We start from the raw sequence: 17,049 nt of genomic DNA, 5'->3' as shown, positions 1-17,049 counted from the left end.
AACAATGCCACGAACAAAAACGTATTCTTTTTGTTTTACACCAATATTTGCTGTGCACAGGATCTAACTCAATTACATTTTTTAGTCCCACAGCCACTTTGTTGATATGATAACGCCAAAAACAAGAGCCTGTAACACATTCTTTTCCCATAAAATGTTTCTTGAGTGGCTTTTTCATATCCTTCCTGATCTGGTTCACAGTTGGGGTGAGAGACCGTCAAATCGTATGGCCAGTGGGCTTCATGCCTCCTCCATGTTCACTCACAATGCAGCAGTGTGGGGGTTCAAGGCCAGCTCCCTTCATGCAGAGCAGGCAGTCAAGAGGAAGGCCAGGCAACACCAAATGTCTTATTAATTCACTAATTTGTTGTGACTGCAGGGCACAAAAAGCCTGTTTCTTTGCCATCTGAGGCCAAGAGCACCCAGTGCCATGTTACACAGACACACACACACACACACACACACACACACACACACAGCGTTAGCTACCCACTATCTGGCCTACTTTCATGTGCGGTGGTGGGAATAAAGACAGGATCACCCTTGATTACCTCCATGAAAGCACCACCAGGGGACAAGCATCTTGCTGGCAACTGACTCGGCTGAGTTAAACTGACAGTAAACTAAGGACTACGGTTTCCAAAATCAACAAGCAACAGGAAACCAGGTGAATAAAGGTGCAGTATTCACACAACACTAAATCATATTTGTCAGCTAAGGTATCCAGGGGAGTTCAAGTCAGTTTCAGAAAATTAAGCCCAGGAACAAACTGGACATATAACTTTTTCTTAAATGACTTTCTGTTAGAAGCAAGTTCTAGCATGTAGATGTACAGTAGTGTCTCTCATCAGAGTCAAATAGGCAATGCAGACAAACACAATGCAAATATCCCTCATTGCAGCATATGATAAACTTCTGATAACGCAGACTTTCAAAATAAACTATTTTTACTTTAAAAATGTTCTACCCGAAAAAAATACATACTTTGTTGTTTATTTACTGTGACGCAGGTGTACTGCTGAGATTAAGACATTTAAAGTGAGTGTGACCAACACTGGCATTATTATAAACTAGCATACCAAACTGTTACTATAGAGTTTAGTCAAATAAACAAATAAATACAGCTACCACAGGTGAGATGATGAATAAATACATATGCATCTTGATTTTTCCCCCCAACAACATGAAAAATCATCGAGGTGATCCAACGTTTCTGTATTGTTGTGACTGTTGAGTGCATAGGTGAACATGTGTGTAAATGAGCATGAATGTGTGTGTGTGTGTGTGTGTGTGTGTGTGTGTGTGTGTGTGTGTGTGTGTGTGTGTGTGTGTGTGTGTGTGTGTGTGTGTGAGTGAGTGTGAGAGAGAGAAAAAGAGAGAGAAAGACAGATGCAGGACAGGAATGACGGACACTTGCCAAATGTTTGCAACTTGTCTGTGTACTTCATTGTTCAAATCCAAATATTAGTTTTTAGCCGAGCTCTACCACACTCAAATTGTGCTTAAATGCTTTATTGTCTATAACCACAAATGTATTTCCAAGATAAGTCAGACCCTTTGTTCATGAAATGTATTATTTCTCTATAAACTACATCTGAATGTAGTTAAGACAGAGATAATCCACTTTTAAAATAGACCAACAGTTTAGCATCAAGCTAAACATTTTAAGTTTAAGTTGTGAGATTAAAATTTTAAATGAAAATACACAGTATGGTATTATAATGCCACACCAATATAGCAATTGATAAAAATGTGTTCCCAAAAAAACAAGACCGAAATGACAGAATCCAATGAGAAACTAGCACTGATGCCTATTCAGAACCAACATTTTAATTTGTTCCACAAAGACTTCCCAGCTGTGTTACAAGCTGGAGTCTAGCTCCCTGAGGTCAATTCGCTTTTTACTGGGACTCTGGTACTTGAGCTGAAAGCCTTGATGGTGAGAGAGCACAGTTAATCGACTTTCTTTCTACCCTGAGCTGTTGTTGTACAAAATTATTATAGATTCTGAAAAAAAAAAATCCTTGCTGGGGCTCTTTTGTGCTTGGGGTCTATAGGAAAAACCATACAACAGCTTCTTCTGAAAACATGGCCTTCATACTGAAATGCAATTTCACAAGCTCCTCAACAGACAACAAGCGCCTATTTTGCTTCAACAATGGCTGCATGCTTCTATACCCATTTGGCCGACCGGTGTGGAACAATCCGGTGGCAGGAAAGGTGACAGGTAATTTAAAGAGGCAAAGGGGAAAGCTGAAGGTAGCGACTGTCCAGCTCAGCTGATCATTTCCCACTGACTTGGACCCCTGGTTGGCACCATGTCCACTAAAGGGCATCACAGATATACAAACAATATAAAACACACAGCATTGCTCTTCCACAGTCTTCTCTGCTTATCTGACTCAAAGGAGTGGGGAGTGATACATATTGTGAAGAAACAACATCACTCAAAGAATGACACGGAGGGGCAGCGGATAGCATGAACCATGAACCAAGTCCTCACTTCAGCTGGCCCGGTGCTCGAATCCGACCGGTGGCTCTTTCTGCATGTCGCCCTCTTTCTCCCCCCTTTCACTCTCACACAGAAAAGGCCAATGTACTGTACAGCATGTCTAATTTATAAATACGTCTGTTCATTTCTTCTACTCCTTAAGGTCCTGTTTGTCCCTAAAACATTGTGTGCCTAGGCTCTCTAAAAACAAATCATGACAATCCAACTAATTCTTATTCTTACAGAAACATAAAACCATTACCATACAGATCAAAAGAAAATAGTGTATTTGCTTGAGTTGAATATTATTTCCAACATTCTGCGCGTGTTTATCTGTGTGTGTGTCCACTGAGAGTTAGTGCGCTCCAGCTGTGAGGATCCAGTCACTCAGACTTGTTGAGGACCCTGGCTCCCACTAGTGCAGCACACAGGCCCAGAGGTGGTGAGACATACAGCGGCTCGACAGAGGAAGCAAGGGACGGAAACAGATAGCGATTGAAAGACAAAGAAAGACAGAGCAGTGGCTGAACCCCACGCAGCTGCTCTTGTTCTTCAGGGAACCCAGCCGGGAAGCATCGCTCAAGCGCCTAATTCCGCTAATGTGTGCGTTCATGCAATGTGTAGGGTGGGGGGTGAGGGTGGGTGACTGATGCAACATCAACTCTGCAACTCCCAAGCTGTGACTGAGAGACCGATAGGGGACCAGCCTGACTGGGCCTGGGTGGCTGGCCTCCAGCCACTGGGCTAAGCTGGGATGGTCAGTGAGACCAAACATGGTGATGCCCACCACCCTGATCAGCTACAGCCTGTCAAGAGGCCTCTGAGCATGCCAGCAAAAAGGTACAGGGAGACAGGAACAGAAGGTCTATGAGTGCAAGTATGGAGAGGGGGTGGGGGGCTCATATCTATATGGTTGACTGACTGGGCAAGGAGGGCTCAGGTGGCCTGAGTGAGTTGAGAGGACATAAGACTGAAAGTAGGCAGTCAGGCTGTCAAATTTAGTTTTATCGCAACATGCTGTGATAAGACCGACGTTCTCTTCAAACTCAAATTCTTAAATTCAAATTATCCAAATTAAGCAATAGATATGTAATGCAATCAAAGCAACACAGTCAATCAAAGGAGAAGTAGTGGCTTCCATAAGAAATAAAGCCTGTAACACAAGGTGGTCTCTCCCATCACACTGTGTTGCTGCCTATAATGCACATGCAGGCTGTCTCTACGCTGCTGACAGGTTAAACCCAGGGATTCAGATGACCGCTGCCACCAGGGGGAGTAGGTGTACTACAGTCAAATCCTGGTAAGTAGGTAGATCTCTGACAATAATAATAATACATTTGTACTTATGTGAGCAGGTAAGTCAATGAATCTGTATTAAAGGTTGCTATGTTCATGTCATGGATCTAGTAATTAGGTCACTAGTAATAGTCTGATATACAGTGATGGTTTTATTGTGCCGTTAACTTCTGGTGCATAGGTTTGCGGTGAACACCAAGACATTATGCATGTGAAACCTTGGTTGTGGTTCACCAATCACTAATGCAGATTACTACACAGAATCATATATAAGAATATCTGATTATCATTGCAGGTTGTCTCTGTTCAAGGCCAGTCATTTTCTACCATAACTGAGACGGTTTCCAAATTAAAGGAATGTTTGTATAAACCTCCCAATTAATTGAATTCAACCTTGCTGAAACTGCAGTAAAGAATAATGGGTCGCATAAAAGCTCCTTTTTTTTTATCATCAGTAAGGGACTAGTCCTCCAGGATATTGCCAAACACCTTACCTGATGTTGCCTTGACAGAGTGTTTTTGTAAGAAGTCCAGAGTCTGAGCCAAAGCCTTCTTGTTGCAGTGAGTGGAGAGTTCCTCATTACATTCAAAACACCTGTGGCAATGAGACAGGGTCATAGACAGACTTCTGTGGCATTCAAAAACACTCAGGAACACATGAACCATTATCTGAAAGCAGAATTACTTTAAACGTAAAAAAATTAAAAACATCAAATATATTTATGGAGTAAAATGTTGTAAAACACATATATATATTGGTCTGGAAACTGAAACTGCCCAGTAAATTGTTGTCAGCCATGATCAGGAAGACTCTTGGACGAAACACGTCAAACAGCGAATGACATGCGTTGACACCCACGCCTATTGATTTCTATGCAAGCCCACACATTGTCGGCATCTAAACATGAGTCATCGCAAGTTGACACACATTGACATTGTGTGCAGTCTTGGCTTTCCGTTATGGTTTACAATAAATGCAGTGCGAGATTCCTCACCAGGCCTTCCACGTGCTCAAGCTGATGGTGATGCAGTGAGACTCGGGATGGAAAGCTTGGTGGTGCTTGACAGAGTGCTGGATTCCTGACTGATTACAGCCCTGTAAGATAGTTAATTTAAATGTTTTTAGTTAAATAATATTAACAAACAAGCAACAACATACATGCACAGTGCTCAGGCCCATGTTTTAATAATATTGCTCATTTCCAACTCAATTAAACCAAATTTGCGTGTGGTATAGCTAAGGCTAAAAAATATCTTTATAACTTGGCCAATATTCATTACACTGCATGTGGACATATTTATGCATTTAAACTGTGAATTGATTTACTAAGGTATTTGTCTAATTAGAACAATGATTATAAGCATGAATTAGTGTCTAAAATTGTAATAATTCTAGAGTAAATGAACAGTGACAATATTTTTTACATGAGCAAAAAAGTAAAAAAAAAAAAATCTAAATGACAATGATACTGAGGATATTGTTAGTCTGGGTTAATTATGATAATGCCTCGCTGTGTACTGGCATTTTGCATATTCAAACAATATCCCAATTATAATGATGGGTGTTTTGCTCAGCCCCAGTGTGTTTAACACTTAAAGCAACTCTTACCTGGAAGCCACACTTTAAGCACACCAGGATGTCATGGGATGCTGCCGGCTCTCCATCAATCATGGTCCTCTCCTTTAGGCACTCAAAGCACACCGACCAAACGCTGGAGAGCACCGATTTCTTCACGGAGCTCAGGTCCACTGCTTTACTCACATGCTGGCAAGTCAAGCCTGATTAAAAATGAAATATGCTCTAATGACAAATTTACCTTTTCATCATTATGTTTTGAAAGGAAGACAATGTGCACACAAACGTACATATATATACTACCCGTCGTAAGATAAAATCCCTGTTGTTAAAATAATGAACCCAATGCAGTATTTCCAATACTAGACAGAAAAACGACAGTGGATTCATGTACTTAGAAAATGACTTTACTTTTTTTTTTTTTTTTTTTTTTACAAAAAGTACAATGAAGCATCATAAATTATGTACCTTGCTTTGTGAGCATAACTTACAAGTTTATCTCATTCACTGTCAACAGTGCCAGATCAAAACTCACAGCCCCAACTATAACAGTCAGGTGTCCTGTACTGCTTCAGTGACTCACCACTGACTTCGTCTGATGACTCCTCATCTCGAGGTTTCCTTGGTTTATTAGTCCGCTTAGTCATATCGGCGGATTTCAAAGAGAAGGGGTCCTTTAGCCGCATCTGGAGCTCTGAATGGGAAGATGGAAGAAAAACACAGGTGTCACTACACAAAATGAATTTGCCTCGACATAACTGTTTCAACGAAGACACTTGAATATAGCAACAATTCTTGAACAAGTCTATAACTGACATGATCATTTCTCTTACTGTAGCACACAATACTTTGAAAACTAGCTACAGTGCAGTCTGTGAGTATCTGTATATTAACATATGGTGGATTTAAAATGAATCAATGACTGTAAGTGGCCTTTAAGCATTACGGTATTTACATTTGCACCAGAGGAAGTTTGAGCTTTTTTTGAAATACATAGTCCTGGACAGTAAACTGGATAAAATGAACATTAATCTAAATAAAGTATTCTTTTTAAAACACAGTTGCAAATCTTATGTAACCAGGTCTAGATCCTACAGACATCATTGGATACTTCCCTGCCTGTACTGCTGCCATGCTCATTTTTTGCTAATTTTGGGGGGATTGACACCTTCATCCTTGTCTTAGCAGGTGAAACCCTGTTAAGGTGGACCACAAACATTCAGGTGAATGGCTTTGCCTGTCATGAGTATAATTCAATGGTAGGTGGTACTGCATTGTCCTCAAATTGAGGGGCCATGTTTGAAACATGATCTTATATACACGGGACCAACCTCAAGCATCGTTGACGTTAACATTTCTAAACCACTGTATAGGAGTACTGAGCCGGAACAACAGATAATGTGTAACTGTCCAAATACTTAGGGACTGCATAATATTTCACTCTGAATAAACGCAGCCAGACAAATTAAAGGCGACACTACATAAAGAATAACTACCCAGCAACATAACGTGCAATAGCACGATTAAGAAGTCTCAATCAGATCCGAACGTTTAAGAGGCCTGTGTGTCGTGTATCGCTGACATACAAATAATAAAAGGATTCAACAGTTTTACCACAGTTGGGTTTGAAAAATGAACTCACCTCTGTATATTAGCTCCTATGTTGACTGTTTTAGCTAACCTGAAGCCAACAGTGAGATGTCAACTCCTCCTGGCTAACAAACAGGCTAGCAACATTAGCTTGTCAGAATAAATACAACAAAAACAGTTCCGTTTTATCCAACAATACACGGATGTATTAAGGCATTTCAAAGCTAATTACAGCGTTCCGACAATAACTGCACAATTGACTTCACAATTGTTCGTTTATGCCAAATACTTTCTAAAATTTCGCAAGCTTTCGGTCACATCAACTAGCAAACCTCGTCAACATGTGACGCACTACGGTAGCTCGCTGTGGCCTAATGCTGCGTTCAGGTACAATGGAACATATTGCGAGCGAGGCGAAGTGTCGCAGGCTCTGCGTTAAAACACCTTATATGATATGTCCAAAAAGTGTAACTGAGATATTAACAGGTGGTGTTATCGATACATCTATGGGATATTTGTTTATTTGGTGCTCAGAAGAGCTGAAGTAGTAGCCCAGTACCTCTGAGAGTGTGTTGTCCTTTAGGACGTTCGGACTTCTGCGCACGCGCAGGTCAATGGGTGAGCGCGAGCAGTGGCAGTTTATTCTAGTAACGTTCGTTGTCATACGCGGTGTCATTGCGTGATTAAGGGGTTCTTGTTGACAACGTGTTTATATAGGGTGTTATCACATGGCTCTCAGAAGGTGTCGCGGGTTTGCGACGGTTGTTCCGCGGCTCTTATGGAACAGCTCCGTCCTGCCTCGGGTCCCCTTCCCGGGAGGACGACGCTCTGTGTCCAGCCTTGTCAACACTCACCAAGGTTGCGAATGTGAGCTTTTACATTTTCGTGTCTTATTGATTTACAGCTCGACTGCCTATGTGTGGGCAAGGATGTCAGCCGCCGGTTGACTCGCTGTTTCTGAAACATGGGTTTGTTTCGCTTTCAGCTCCGGAGTCGCTGCTACGCAGGTTCAGTTCAGCGCCGGCGAGCACGGACTTGGGTTACGAGCAGCTGAAGCAGGTCCTGGCGGGCCGGAAGGCTGTAGTTATAGATGTCCGAGAGCCCTGGGAGCTCCGGGAGTACGGCTGCATCCCCGGGTCGATCAACGTGCCCCGTGAGTGTTGCTCTCGGCGACAACACATTTGAGAATGTCCTAAATGTCTTTTATTTTTATTATGGAAACATATTGCTCCGTTATTAAGGTGTAATTACAAATGTGACACCTGCAGACACGCCTCCAACCTTTCCTCGTGATTAACATTCCTTAGATAATAGGACACTGCTTACAACACGTCCCAGAAGCACCCACCAAGGTTTTATGTCATAGCACGTTTATAACACGCTTGACCCGTCTGTGCTTCTTTGACCCTGCAGTGGGACAGGTGAACACTGCCCTCCAGCTGGGTCCTGAAGAGTTCAGTGAAAAGTATGGTGGTGAGATGCCCCGGCAGACGGATAACATCGTGTTCACCTGCCTGGCAGGGGTCAGGAGCAAGACAGCGCTCAACACAGCCGCCTCACTGGGATACAAGGAGTGAGACATGCTTCCTTGGCACACATACATCAAAATAATTGCTTCGCATCTCATCGTTAAGTTCAGGAATGATTGAGCTATGATGTTAACCAAATGTTGAACAAGATTTCTTGGTAATGTATTTTTCCAGTCTGGGCAAAGTTCAGAGTACCAGTACATTGTTATGGCTGAATGTTATACCTGAGGTACATGTTTTACCACGAGACAATATTAACTTTAATTAACTTGAGGTCATTGACGTGTGGTTGCACAACGCCATCCCATCATGCATTGCTCTTTGGAGAGCTTCCACATACCACATCTCCAGTATCTCCCTGAAAAGTAGAAAAAAAGACACATTTTTGTAAGACAAATTTTTGTTGACCTGTTTATGTTTAACATTTCATTCACTTTCTCTCCATTTCAGTGTTCAGCACTACCTGGGAGGATGGACAGACTGGGTGAAAAACGAACAGAACTGATCCAGGGTTAACCAAACAGAAAGAAATATTTCAAAGAAAATCAAGCAAAATCAGACTTGCAAGTGAGACTGTGTTAACAATGATTCCTGTAAAAGGGGTTTTCAAATAGTTAATTCACTCTTCTGTTGTTTAAAGTGCCGGTGATTGAAGTTGTGTCTCTCATCTGAATCCCAAAGACTGAAACCAGAGGGCTGAGTCGTGTATCTGCTGCCGAAAACATTTAAAAACTGCTGCAATGTTACTTGAAGTGACTTGTACATCTATTTCAGCATGATGGACTTTTAATAAACCCTTAACAACTTCTGAAGAGAGACACATATGTAACCAGTGACTATTCTAAATCATACTACGAATAGACAAAGAACAGTGGGGTTTTGTTCTATATTATCTATGCAGAAGACGTGTGTGATTGTGACTTAAAATGAAGTTGTCCATTATCAACATGTCAAGTTGATGTGTTGCCTATATTAAATATCTTGTTGCTCATAGATGCATTTGCCGTTGTTGCCAACATCGTTCAATAAATACAATTATAGTTTTGATTAACTGATATTTAGTCTGTGCTTTTGTGATTTTTATATCATTATTATGTATTTATTTTTACAATTTATGAACAATGTCCATCAGGTTTTTTAAAAAAAACAGCATGAGCATACACTTATTTGAATAATTTGTTCTATTCATGGTGATAGGGTGGCTTGCTGAGGTGACAGCTGCCGGACTAAGATGATTTACGGCATTGAAGACCCATGTCTAATATCCACTGTGTCTCAGAATGAATTTGCCACCCAACCTCCAGGGAACATTAACAGGTTCCTTCGTCACCCATGATAATTAATGGGTTTGTTTTCATCTGATAAGAATGTCTCTACTAGAGTATGTGGACCGTGGCCATAGACCTTGTTCCCTATTAACTTCCCCTTTTACAGCTTAAGCTCAAATACCAACCAGAACACACAAATTATGTCTTGAGATTAGTTTAAATTGAAAAGTTATCAAAGTGCATACTCATATCTTTTCGAAGTATTGTTGATACTGAATCATTGCTGAAAAGGAAACTGACCTCTAAGTGACTTTCCAGATGCACGAGTGAATAATCTGGCTCAGAAGTGTTGATGCTATTTCTGTTTACATCAAAGAGTTCTCTCCAAACACTCAAGGGAAAATCCAAATGATTTCTCATATTCATATTTAACTGTTAACGCAAGTCCGTGTGTCCAATGCTGCTAACTACACCCTATCATTTGGCCTGTTGAATTAATAAAACACAAAATGCAATAACTGTCAAGCATGTCCACACATTCTCTATCTCGTGATCCCCTTGGCTATTTTTAGCTGAATGAACGTGGGATGCAGGGTTCTGTTAGCATTTGAAGTGAGGCTTCATAAACACTGCGATAGAAACGACAACAATGATGAGTGGTGTTATTTGGGTGCAACATGAAAAGAGCTGGTCGGTGGACACGGATTGTCCACGTGACTGATTCCACCTCTTCCCGAAAGTCCCACGCTGCTGCGAGATCTGAGCTCAGTGGAAAGGAATATAGATGCTTGCTTAATCCATCAAGACAGGTTAACACAAGTACAGTAAAACAAAAACATTTTATATGTGCTATAATGTTTTGGTTATTCTGTGTGTGTGTTGTGTTTTCTATGAGGGATAGTGTTGCTGGTAGTCAATGTTTAAAGTACAATTTAAAGGACAGTGCAAAATTTACTGACCCCTGACCAAATGACCCTGAAGGTGTCAATAAAGAATCGCCCTGAACAGACATGAGCACTGTTTTCTCCCCTTATATCACTGTGCCATGTCAACCATAAACTCCAGACTAGCCCCCCAACACACCCCCTCCTTTTCTTCTGCCTCACTTTCCCTCAGCAGCAGTTAATTTCGTTTTCCTTTTTCCCCCCCCCCTGATTACTATGGTTTTAATATGTTGAAAACAGATCAGACAAATAAGTACTAATTCATGTCAAATCTTGCTGGGGCCCTTTGTTCCTCTGCAGGCGCAGCCTCATCAGGTCACCCTCCAGCTTCGGCTCGGCATTCAATTAAAGTCCTTCGTCCCATCAGAGCAGATCACATCAGCGCTGCACCTACTGGCTGCTAGTGGACCCTGCTTGCTTGCTGCTATAGTGCTTAGACACTGAGGTTGGTTGGTGTACAAAACCCATTTTATTGTGATAAAAGGGGGGGGGGCTGATGCATGATCGCATTCTGTGTTTTGCAGCAAGACTAATGGGTGATGGCGTCAGCCACTATCCCAGTCATGCTATGCTGCTCACAAGCTGCCGACAGATGTCTGAGCAGCAGCTCCAGCCAGAGTTGGTGCAGAGGTTCGACATTCCACAGGTGTGGGCTCATGAACTGGGCTGTCTTTGACAGAGACGTATAAAACCAGAGGGACAATCGGGGAGTGCGAACGAGGTGGAACAGCCGTGTAGTGCAGTAAACCAAGGACAGGCCTTGCTCGAGTATTTCTCTCATCTCCCTTCAGAGAACCACAGGAAAACACAGTCGCTGCCGCCACCATGAGCCGCAGCCCGGAGAGGATCTCGTCCTACCGCCGTCACTTCGAGGACAGCAGCAGCTCATCCTACCAGGTCAGGGTGTCCAGCCCATCCCCCACCAGGAGAGATGCCCGTCATGCCTCCGCCGGCTACTCCTGCAGAGCCGGGGCCGGCATCATGCGTGTGGAGTCAGTGGGACGGAGGGCCGCCTCGGCCGCACGCAGGACTCGCACGGCAGGAGCAGGGTAAGCTCAGCTACAGTGCCTACAGACGGACAGATGTAGGGTTTATGAGTAAGAAAGCTTAGATTTTTATTCGTCACTGTAAAAAGAAGACAAAAACAATAACATTATGTGAAAGTAATGTGATGTCTTTGGTCGTGGTTGAAATTTCAGTATGAGTGCAGGAGCCATGGTCTGTGTTGGGCCAAGTGGAGAACCTGCTATAGATCTGGATGTGGCTGCAGCCCAAAACCAAGAATTCCTGAACACCCGCACAACTGAGAGACAGGAGATGATCGTTCTAAATGACAGACTGGCTGTATACATCAACAAGGTGAAACAGCCCCAAAACTCAACCCCATTTTCTACTACCATCACTGGCAATATATATAGCCCTGGCTAAAAAAATGCATTCTGTTAATGGAAGCATGTAATCTCTATCAGCACATTGACAGGCAATATATTGAGGTTTTCTTTTGCTTACAGGTTCGATCACTTGAACAGCAGAACAAGCTTTTGGAAACGGAGATCCTGGCCTACCAGAACCGCTTCGAGTCTCCATCAGGACTGCGCCTCTTATATGAGGAACAGCTGAGGGAGCTGAAAAAGATCGCTGACCAGATGAGAGTTCAGCGGGTGAGACGGAATTCTCCAATTCTCACACATCTGTTTTTTTCATTTTCTTTTCTTTATTTTTTTACATTTCAGACGCTCAGCAATTGTAAGTACTGAATTCTTTGTTTCCAGTGAGGTTGTACACCTCACTGAGCTGTGGAGCATCCTTCCCAGCAATGATACAAGACGTCAACTTGGTGTTTTCAAGGTCCCTTACCTGGTAACAGGCTTATTTCTGGCAGGCAAATGGAGAGGTGCCTCAGCGCGTTAGGGTGTCATGGAGTACAGCTGTCTTCAGCTATGTTTTATGCACAGATGAGATGACTTGAGTGTACATTTGCAGACGCACACACGCACGCATGCACGCATACACACACACACACACACACACACACACACACACACACACACACACACACACACACACACACACACACACACACAAGCAAGACTGAGGTTAAGCTACAAAATGCAAAAGTGGCTGATCTACATTTCTTCACGCTTCTTGGTTTTCAGGACATTTCCTTGGCAGCTAAGGAGTCCACATCTGCTCAACTGGAGGCGATCAAAATTAAATACGAGGAGGCAGTGGAGCTGAGGAGGAAAGTCGAGTTAGACATCGAAGCCATCCGTCCAGTAGGTTGCATTTAATTCAGCATCTCCCTCATCGTCCAATTAATTTGCAGTCCCACATGACAATCATGCTGTGTGTTCTCCAGGATGTCGACAAAGCCACCTCCTCTCGCATCGCCTTGGAGAAAAAGCTGGAGCAGCTGGAAGTTGAAATTGAATTTCTGAAACGGGTCCATCAACAGGTAGATAATACCTCCACATAAGAATTATGGGTTTAGATTGCCTTTCATTTTTTAGGATTGCCAAAGATTTCCTTTCTTCGCCCAGGAAATTGAGGAGCTCATGAAGCAGATCTACTCAGCTCATGCGTCGGCTCAGAGTGCGTTCGACCTACCTGACCTGGCAGGCGCTTTGAAACAAATCCAAAACCAGTATGATGTCATCGCAGCTAAAAATCTCCAGGTAATAACAGCCCCATATGAAGGTAAGTTCTCGATGTTTTAGATTTTTTAAATGCTATTGTCATCCCCTATCACTAGGAGATGGATTCATGGTATAAAAACAAGTTTGAAGATCTGACCAGTAAGACGTCAAAGCATGTGGATAAGCTTCGAAGCATTAGAGATGGCATAGCAGGTGCCAAAAAGGATGTGAGTATCTAAGGTGAAAATTCATTAATGAATTATGCTTGATTGGCAATTGATATCAAATGACTATAATCATAAAAAAATATTCCCAGATCCAAAGCAAAGACCGTGACTTGGACGCCCTGAGAAGCAGGAATGAAGGTCTTGAGGCCCAGATCCGAGAGAGACAAGAGAAGAACAAGAAAGAACTGGAAGACCTGCAGGTAAAGAGGCTTGTGTAGTCCCAGGGTGCACACCTGGTCACACCAGAGTCAATGCATGCAGACACCACAGCAATTCATTAGTAACAGTAATGTAATGGCTCTGTTAACCTAATAGGCTCGGATTGAGGCCCTGCAGCTTGAGCTGAAATCCACCAAGGGGAAGATTGCGCTGCTCCTGCGTGAGTACCAGGAGCTCCTGAATGTCAAGATGGCTCTTGAGATTGAGATTACCACATACAGGTGAAAGAAAAACACATTTTAAATAGTGCCATTAAAAATATTTAAGTGAATATAAAAAACATTTGAATTTGATTTTTGTTACAGAAAACTTATTGAAGGAGAGGATCTGCGGCTCTCCGGCATGATACAAACCCTGTCTCTTACCAGCTGTAGCATGACTGCCACTGGTAGTGGGATGAGCTTCACTGGAGGAGGAGGAGGAGTAGGAGGCATGGGTGGTGTTGGTGGAATGGGTGGCGGGATTATGGGAGGAAGTGGTGGAGGTATTGGAGGCATGGGGGGTGGAGTAGGAATGGGTGGGGCCATCGGTGCAGGAGGCATGGGCACAGGTCTGGGCAGTGATGCTGGAGGAATGGGTAGAACCATGGGTGCTGGAGGTCCAGATGACAGTCATGGATTGGGAGCTGGGGGTGTAGGCCTAGGGGCTGGTGATGGGGGTGTGGGTACCGGTGGAGGCAGGGGAGGAGTGGGTGCTGGAGGAATGAGCGGTGCTGGTGCAGGTATGGGCATCGGTGCTGGAGGTGTGGGTGGAAATCTGGGATTCAGCACTGGAGGCAAAGGTGAGGGTGGTGCTGGAATGGGTGGCGGAATCGGAGGCACCAGGGGAACTGAGGATGTGGGTGGAGGTGATGCAGGCGTTGCACTCTCGGGCGTTGGTGAAATGGGGAAGATTGGTGGAGGAACGGGCGACACTGGTGGTGCCCGGATGGGATACGGATCTAATGGATATGACGACAACAATGAGCCCTACTCAGAGCAGGCTGTGGAGCTGACGGAGAGGAGGACGGTGCTCATTAGGTAAAGGTACCAGCAGGTATCTTTTCTATTTCTTTTAAGCATACTGCCTTTGTAGTGCAGCACTATATTAGTGTCTTAAACTGCTTTATGATGGGTTTGCTATAAGGCCAGCTACTTGGAGGTCCAACAAGCCCTCTGCGTTTTGCTTCTCTCCCCTACAGAACGGTTAAAAATGAGGATGACGTGCTGGAGATGGACCACCAGGAACAAACCTACACCATCACCGGTGCAGCCGACGACTCTGAGGAGGAATGAGCAGCATGAATTCCCAAGTGACCTCCTATCGCCCTTAAACCTTCACGCCCCTCTGAGCTTTGCACTGACCAAAGCGCATGTCTGGGCACTGACCTTCGCCCTTTGCCCTGGACAAGAAGACCACGATTGACCCTTTTACCACAAAATGAAACTTGCCTCTCTAGTAACACTAAACATGGCCTTTAAACTTTTGTGTGCCTTACACCCCCCCTCCCCCTTCCACTTGCTGCAAATAAAGCTATCAGCATTCAACTACCGTGTCTTTCTTCTTTTTTAAATATGATGTCTTTTTCAGCATTTGTGTTTTCATTACAAGGACACAGAATGTTATCAATACTATTTTCATGAAGCGCTTAAAAGCCTCCTTTTTGCTCAACTGAGAGAGACGTTGCACACAGTATTTCAGAAGGATAAAAAGTGGAAACAGGGAAAGGAAGAGGGAAAAGCAAAAACCGAGAGAGAGACAGAATCACCTGAGGGTTGAGGCGGTTGCCCTGACACTTTCTGGAGGGCTGAGGAATCCGTCAGTCAAATTCGGTCCTCCAGCGGAGTGACGGCACACAGCCGTTTCCTGTCCTCATTCCATCCACATCCACACCTTTTCCTCCTGCTGCTGATTGGGAGCGATTGGATCTAGCCAGCAGATGCCAAACACACTCAGTGTCCTGCTCAGGGGCGTAGGGCAGAGACTTCCAACACACCAATCCTCTGAGAGAAACTGCAACAAAAGATAGAAACAGGACCAGTGCTGTTATGGCAGCAATTATATTAAGGGCACTTATTATTATTATTATTATATTTTATGAAACTGATCCTGAAGACCTAAGGAATTGGAATGATAACAGTAATGATGATTGCCTATTTATTTTTTTAATGCTTCAAATTAGACATTTTGGACCAGACATGTTGATTATAATTTGCTGAGAACTTGGAATATGTGCAGGAAAACAAAGAAATGCTAAATATCTGCATAACTAAGGTAGTTATATTTGCAAAAAACAATTACAAAAAAATAAATGTTTATACAAACAGAGGTGTGTTTCAAATAGCACTATAATGAAAACACAAACAAGCAAGATGAAATAAAAAAGAGGAATGACCTTAAGCGTTGCTGTCTCATATTTCTACTGTATTATATCAATACTGAATACATCATTTTTACGATGATTATGCCCAAACTTCATAGTGAAATAATCACTATTTCTCTCGGACATCATTTCCACAAGCTCGTCCCACCCGAGCACGCGGGACACAATTAGTTTGAACCTACAACTGTCTATCGGAGGCATAATGAGGAGCCGCGAGACGGTCATATCATTACATTTCGTTACAGCGGATTACTGATGTGCATCCAACCCGAACGATGGATACGTAGAAATCAGCAGCCTATATTTTGGTATAGGCTCAGGGAGATAAATGCACTTCTCATCAATATGATGAGATGGAATTTATCATCAATATAATTAACAGTCAAGAAGGAGTGAACGTGTGTGGACCGCGGAGCTCTCCATGGTGCTTCGCCTTCACAGTGGAAAAATCATTCAAATGAATAAATAAAACACAAAGAAATCCGCAAATATGACAGTTTATATATATTTTTTTAATTTGGCAGATCTATATACATTGTTATTATAATTGTTGTTATTATATGATTGATTACACCAGCTATAAAACCACTAAAGAAGAGTTTTAATTTGTAATTTTTAAATTAAAATTTTCACCGTCTAAAAGAGACATTATATTGGAAATAAACCATACGATTCTTCTATTTGTTCAGATTATAACCATGACTTCGGCTTAAAATATCTGGCCTCATTCAAACATATAGGCCAGTCAAGGTTGCGTGTCTCCAAACATGCTCTTTGCCATTATGGTTGTTTTGCTCAGTTTTAGTTTGAGCCTTTAACCTCCTTCCTATAAGGAAAAAAAATGCGGTTTAACTCGGAGTTCCTCGTATTCACCAAGAAGGGCAAAAGTTGTGACTTCCTTTGAAACCAGC

At 42.9% G+C, this 17,049-nt stretch overlaps 4 protein-coding genes across 5 annotated transcripts in view; 2 read left to right on the top strand and 2 right to left on the bottom strand.

The window, feature by feature from the left end:
* Positions 1–7,288, bottom strand: part of usp45 (ubiquitin specific peptidase 45) — a 28,479-nt gene extending 21,191 nt beyond the window's left edge. For both annotated transcript variants that reach the window (XM_084026489.1, XM_084026490.1), the window contains exons 1-5: positions 7,006–7,288; positions 5,947–6,057; positions 5,397–5,566; positions 4,783–4,883; positions 4,282–4,382 (exon numbers count right to left, since the gene is read on the bottom strand). In XM_084026489.1, coding sequence (XP_083882615.1) covers positions 4,282–4,382; positions 4,783–4,883; positions 5,397–5,566; positions 5,947–6,049 — 475 coding nt within the window. In that variant the 5' untranslated portion in view covers positions 6,050–6,057; positions 7,006–7,288. The remainder of the gene's footprint in view (positions 1–4,281; positions 4,383–4,782; positions 4,884–5,396; positions 5,567–5,946; positions 6,058–7,005) is intronic.
* The window catches only part of pnisr (PNN-interacting serine/arginine-rich protein), a 157,996-nt gene that overhangs the window by 32,320 nt on the left and 108,627 nt on the right, over positions 1–17,049 (bottom strand). The gene's annotated exons all lie outside the window — the stretch shown is intronic.
* On the top strand, positions 7,555–9,527 carry tstd3 (thiosulfate sulfurtransferase like domain containing 3). Its single transcript, XM_084026748.1, has 4 exons — positions 7,555–7,820; positions 7,939–8,106; positions 8,367–8,526; positions 8,933–9,527. The coding sequence occupies exons 1-4, from the start codon at positions 7,682–7,684 to the stop codon at positions 8,985–8,987; spliced, it is 522 nt and encodes a 173-aa protein (XP_083882874.1). The 5' UTR covers positions 7,555–7,681; the 3' UTR covers positions 8,988–9,527.
* Positions 11,422–15,178, top strand: LOC311024856 (desmin). The gene is made up of 11 exons (XM_084027431.1): positions 11,422–11,743; positions 11,894–12,053; positions 12,206–12,355; positions 12,851–12,970; positions 13,054–13,149; positions 13,235–13,369; positions 13,447–13,557; positions 13,647–13,757; positions 13,873–13,997; positions 14,082–14,795; positions 14,957–15,178. The coding sequence occupies exons 1-11, from the start codon at positions 11,520–11,522 to the stop codon at positions 15,048–15,050; spliced, it is 2,040 nt and encodes a 679-aa protein (XP_083883557.1). The 5' UTR covers positions 11,422–11,519; the 3' UTR covers positions 15,051–15,178.

The sequence above is a fragment of the Eutrigla gurnardus genome (genome assembly GCF_963514095.1).
Source record: "Eutrigla gurnardus genome assembly, chromosome: 14".
NCBI lineage: Eukaryota > Metazoa > Chordata > Actinopteri > Perciformes > Triglidae > Eutrigla > Eutrigla gurnardus.
This window is presented reverse-complemented; position numbering and strand designations above follow the sequence as displayed.